Raw genomic sequence first — 6000 nt, 5'->3', positions numbered from 1 at the left:
GGTTCATGGATTCTTTGTATTATTTCCTTAGTCTCCATTGCATTACTCTGTAGATACTGCTACTCTGTTGATATCTGCTTATACTCTGTAGATATCTGCTAATACTCTTTAGATATCTGCTAAATCCATTCATTCAAATGTTTGGTTCTGCTCTGATTTTTTGTTGTTGTTGTTGATTTTCTAGTTGACATATCTGTTTGTGACAGTGGAGTACTGAGGTTCCTCCATTACAGTTGTATTAGTGCTTCCTTGTCAATGAATTATTTCATATAATTGGGTGTTGTGGCATTTGGTGCATATATATTTATGATGGTTGTGTCTTCTGCTTGGATTGTTCCCTTAGCAAGTATGTGGTCACCTTCTTTGTCTTTTTTGATCTTGATATCCAAATAGAATAGCTACCCCTGATGTTTTTCCTGGGTTTCTGTAGCATTGTTTTCCATCCTTCGACTTTCAGTCTGAGAGTTTCTTTTTGAGTTAAGTGCATTTCTTGTATGTAGCATGCTGTTGAGTCTTGTTTCTTGATCCACTTTGCAAATCTATTTTTTTTTTTGACTGGTGAATGGAAACCATTCACATTGAGGGTTATAATTGATAGGTATTGACTTGTCTTTGTCAAAATATTATTTTCTTGTTGTTGATTCACTTTATTTCCCTTCTATTTAATTGCTTGCCTTGCCTGGTGGATTCATTCTATTGGGATTCTTGGAGTTGTCTTTTTCTGGAATATCTTTCAGAACGTTGGAGTGCTGGTTTGGTGGTCATGAATTTTCTCCAGGTGTTCTTTCTCATGGAAGTATCTTATGTCTCCTTCAATTTTGAAAGGTGCAGCGGTACCTTATGTCATGAACTTAATTCTTTCCATGATCCTGGTTCCAAACTGAATTGGTTGTGAACTGAAAATTTCCCCATAAGGTTAACATTGAACCTAAGCATTGAATTTGATTTGATTATTGTCCAATTCTGTTTGGAACCAGAATCACAGAAAGAATGAAGTTCATGAACTGAGATACTATTGTAATTTTGCAGGGTACCACAATATGGGTTGGAGGTTGTTCCCCCCCCTTTTTTTTTTAAACCAGGAATCAAACTCAGGACCGTGTGCTTTCCAGACAGGCTCTGTGCTACTGAGCTATACCCCTTGTCCAGGAGATTCTTTTCTTTTAGGGCTTGAAATATGTCACTCCAAGCTCTCCTGACTTAAGGATTTGTGTTGAGAAATCTGCTGTGATTCTAATGTGTTTTTCTTTATAGGTGATTTGTTCCTTTTCTCTAATAGTGCTTGATATTCTGTTCTTGTGTTGAATTTCTGGAATCTTGACTGTTATATGCCTTAGTGTAGTTTTTTTCCCTGATCATGGCTAATTGGAATTATATTTGCCACACTTATGTGTATGTCAAATTCTTTTTCCATGCTTGGGAAGTTTTTTGCTATTCCTTCTGTGAACAGATTTTTTTTATGACCTTTATGCTATCTTCTAATTTTTTATTCATTCTGATTGATCTAATTTTTTCTTCTTTATATTGTCTGGCAGCTGTTAGATTGATTTCTCAGGGTCCCTTGCCATTTTTAAGAAGTCTTTCAATTGATAGTCACTAACTACCGCCCTGTCTTCTAGATCAGATAGTTTGTCTTTACACTTGTTGATTTTGCTGTGTATACTTTCAATACAATTTTTTTATTTTTTTTGGTTTTTCTCCGGTACCGGGAACCGAACTCATGACCTTGCGCGTGCCAGGCAGGCGCTTTGCTGCTGAGCTAAATCCCCAGCCCCACAATACAATTTTTAATCTCCTAGCTGGCTGTCTGAGTCTGTTCTATTAAATCCATTTCTTTGCTATATTGGACATTCATGGTTTCTGTTATTTTCCTACACACCTCTATTTTTTTTAATGTGTGTCTACTTTAGATTAACTAACCATGTCCTTCATTATAGTCATCATCTCTTTAATAATCTGTATAATTATTTATATTTTGTTTTATTTTTAGAGCCTTGTTTATCTGCTTTATTACTTCCACTACTCCTTTCAGAAAGTTCAATGGGGTGGTTTTTGATTTCTTCCACCTCAGTGCCTCTTGGATTTGCCTTGGGTGAGCTGGAGGTCTGGGGTTGCATCTTACTTCCATGTTTTCTTATTTTCTACTTTTTTGTTTGCTTTCTGTGTTGATGCTTGTAAATGGCTTAGGTAGGTAGCTTTATTACTAGTATCAAGATCTCTTAAAAATGACTACTTCTCAGAGATGTCTTCTAGACACAGCTGCCTCTTGGCCTTTGAGTCTGTCCCAGGATCCTGCCTCTTTGGTTTATTAGGGATGAGAGGTACAGCATGTTTAGCCCAGCACCCAGTTCTTCGTTACTGGATTGCAGTACTGTTTATGTCCCCCAGACAATCCAGGTTTTGGCATACAAAGAGGATCAATTAATCACAGCAACTATGTTACCTTGAATAAATAGTAAAATCAGCAATAACAATAGCATCAAATATGGACTGGAAAATGACAAATTGTGATAACTGATAATTTTCTACTTTTAACCATACATACAAGATTTATAGTTATAGGGTCAGGGATATAGCTCAGTGGCATAGCACCTGTCTGGCAGGTGCAAGGTTCTGAGTTCAAGTCCTAGTATTCCCCCCCACCAAAAAGATTTATAGATATATAACAAAAGCTGCTGGGTGTGGTGGCATATGCCTGTAATCCCAACACCTAAGAGGCTGAGGTAGGAGGATCAATGTGAGTTCCAGGCCAGCCTGGGCTACAAAGTGAGTTTAAGGCCAGCCTGAACTGTGTAGTGAAACTCTGTCTCAAAAAGATTAAAAAAAAAAAAAAAAAAAGACCAACAAAAGCTAAGACAAATCAGAAAATTATCAATGAACTGCGTAGTGAAACTGTTTCAAAAAGATTAAAAAAAAAGACAAACAAAAGCTAAGACAAATCAGAAAATTATCAATGAACTGTGTAGTGAAACTCCATTTCAAAAAGATTTAAAAAAAAAGACAAAAGCTAAGACAAATCAGAAAATTATCAATAAATATCCACTCAACAGAGCAATTTTATCCTACTGGAAGAAAATGAAAAGGGAGAAGAGGAAAAAACGAAAAATAAATGAAGAAAAAGAGAGTAAGAGCAAGATTGAAAGACAGAGGAAGGTTACCCAAGCTTTAGAAACTAGTGAAGAAGACAGGAGGGAAAGAAAGAAAGAGAACAAAGTGAGAAACCAAACAAAATGAACTACAAACAGTGTTCACTCTCACATGAAAACAAGAACAATCAGAGGGAAAAACCCCCAAATGAATAAACATAAAAACACAAAAAAGCAAAGAAAAAAACCAAGGAAACGTCTCTGATTTCAAGCCTGTGGCTATCTTCAGGGTTTTCTAGTTTTGCAGCAGTGTCCAACTCAAGGTGTGATTCTGCTCTCACTGGTAGACACAGGAGGTGGTCAGAGCCCAGAGCAGTGCTGGGTAATCCCAGCAAGAGGGCAGTAACTTAAGGGGTGGTGTTGGTTCTGAAACTTTCATATCCATGGAAGTTCAGGGTAAACCTGATGTCAGGTCATGGATTGAGGTCTGAATTGTTTAGCTTATAACACTCCGGGTGTCTTTTGCCAGCTTGCCCACTGGTCCCTGACCATGGGTGTCTCCCATGATTGTCCCTCACCCAGTCACTGTGGGAGTTTAACCCTGGGGATCCTGAGATGAAGCTGACCTGCGGCTGCTCTGAGTCCAGACTCAGTTGGTGCCTCCCTAAAAATGGTGTCTGACCAAGTGTGCTTTCCAGGGGACACGGCAGTCTTTTGCACTGGAGTCACTCACCAGCTGTTGTAGCGCACCGCATCCACTGCTCCATTCCACTGGTGTGCTTCTCCCTGGAGACCTCTGGAGTCGCCCACTTTCACTGTATTCACTGTAGATGCAATCTTCCTTTCTCAGGCTGTGAGCCAGGGGCTGGGGAGAAAAGTGCAGGTTTCCCCTTCTTTTTCCTGTGCTGTGGTCTGTCACTTTAATTTCTCTGTAGGTCCAATTTTCCCATCAGGTCCTTCCTGGGTTCCAGGGATCCACCTCTTTCCTTCTTTTCTTCCCCAAGTTATTATTTTTCAGTGTCTTTATTCTGAATCTCGGAGAGGCTGATTTGTTGCCGCTTACCACTCTCCCATCTTCCTGGAACTCTCTGTCCCAGCATAGCCTTTCATCATTCAGATTCTGTGTACAGTTACATTCTGTGTACAGTTAACCATTTTCTGTATGACAGATCTTTTATATATCTCTGTCATCACTCTTATTATGTCTATTACAATTTTCTATTTGTCTCATTGCATTCATCTTTATTTTCTTGGTGCCTATAATAGTGTAATTTTCTTCATACTTTATTTTGGCCTTACATACAAATAAAAAAAATGGAGATATATGATGGAAAGTCTGTATGTCCACATGGCTTTTTTATTGAAAAACCCAGTATACTGGATGATTGTAGCAGGGCTACATAGCCAGTGATAAACAGTACAAAGGAACTAAAAGGAGGAGAGTTGAAAAACTATGGAAACTTTAAAAATGGATTTGACTCTTAAAATTTCAAGTTAAAATGGGTGGGATGGTACACGCCTGTAATCTCAGCACCCTGGGAGGCTGAGGCAGTAGTTTAAAAGAAAGAAAAAACATTTAGGTTAAAAGAAAATTTAACAATTGAATGGTAAGTAGTTTTTTAGTTATTGGCTGTAGGGATAAGAATTTTTTTCTTTTTTTAAATTCTGGCTCTGAAGTCAGGTGGTTTTTGGTAAATCCCTTGACTTCTGCAGCTCTCACATTTGTCAAGATGAACTCTAAAATCCCAGCCAGCTGAAAGGGACTGTGACGGTGTGCACCAGTTCACAATGCCTTCTCTTGAATGAGTATGTTCCTGACCAGTGCTCATGTTTATTTTTAGATGACACTGCAGATTATGCCGAGAGGTACATGAAGGAAAATGAGGAGTACTTAGATATTCATGATTTTTCTTCAGCCAGTAGTCCACGTGTCAGAAAGCATTTTCCAGAGACTTGGATTTGGCTAGACACTCACATGGGGTAAACTTTGTTCATGTCATAAACTTTGTTCATGTATATTTTGCTTATTGTGTTGTTTAAATAAATTTTGCACCCTGTCTAATGCTTAAGTACAAATACAGTGTAATGAAGAATTAAATAAGCCAGGAGGTTTTTGCTTTAGAGTCATGTTGATTCTAAATCTAACTGTAGTATTTCATAAACTCACATGCAGATTGTAGCGGCAGAGTAGCATCAAGGAAAAGAGAGTTTTTAAGAAAGGAAGGATGATTTTAATTTCCTTAAAGTCTCATGGTTGGAGAAAAATGGCTAAATGTACATTTGTGGCTATGGCAAAGAAATGCTTACAGTTCCTTCCTGGGCTGTGGTGTGGGACAGCTGACTGAAAAGCACTGCTCATAAGACACCCCACGAGCCACAGGGGAAGTGGGGCATGTGTGGAAGGAATTCAGCTTTGTTGAACAACCCTGGGCCCCCTGGTAACTGAGTAGATGAGTCTTGGAATTTGGGCTGGGGATATAGCTCAGTGCCTTAAATGTGGGAGGTCCTGAGTTTGATCCCCAGTACTGCAAACAAGAACAACAAAAAAAAATAAAACCATGAAATCTAGATAGTAATCTTATGGTCAGATTTTAAAGAATGTTTTAAATCAGAAATGAGTCAGATCTCACACAACCACTACAAAAAAAAGTCAGCATTGACAGAGATATAGAGAAAAATGTTTTCTGCAATTGTGAAAAAAACTAAAGTTAAGAAATGCATATTTTGGGGCCAAGGATACTGCCTGGCAAGTGTGGGGTCCTGAGTTTGATTCCCCCCCCCCACAAAAAAGAAATGCATATTCTTCTCTGTACAAAATTTGTGAAAATATAGTGGTTTTTCAAAAGATAGAAGCATTGTAGAAAGATTTTAAGGAAAGGGGATCAGTATGCAATGTTATGACCTAGTTTTTGAA

The 6000-nt window shown here is 38.3% G+C and overlaps 1 protein-coding gene across 1 annotated transcript in view; it reads left to right on the top strand.

The window, feature by feature from the left end:
• Cd109 (CD109 molecule) overlaps positions 1–6000 on the top strand; it is a gene marked incomplete at its 5' end in the record, with an annotated part of 96948 nt that overhangs the window by 51955 nt on the left and 38993 nt on the right. The window contains 1 exon segment of the mRNA XM_013504426.1: positions 4928–5066. Coding sequence (XP_013359880.1) covers positions 4928–5066 — 139 coding nt within the window.

Source organism: Chinchilla lanigera, unplaced genomic scaffold (genome assembly GCF_000276665.1).
Source record: "Chinchilla lanigera isolate Chin_1 unplaced genomic scaffold, ChiLan1.0 scaffold00087, whole genome shotgun sequence".
NCBI lineage: Eukaryota > Metazoa > Chordata > Mammalia > Rodentia > Chinchillidae > Chinchilla > Chinchilla lanigera.
The sequence above is the reverse complement of the archived record's forward strand: the minus strand, read 5'-3'. Positions and strand labels throughout refer to the sequence as shown.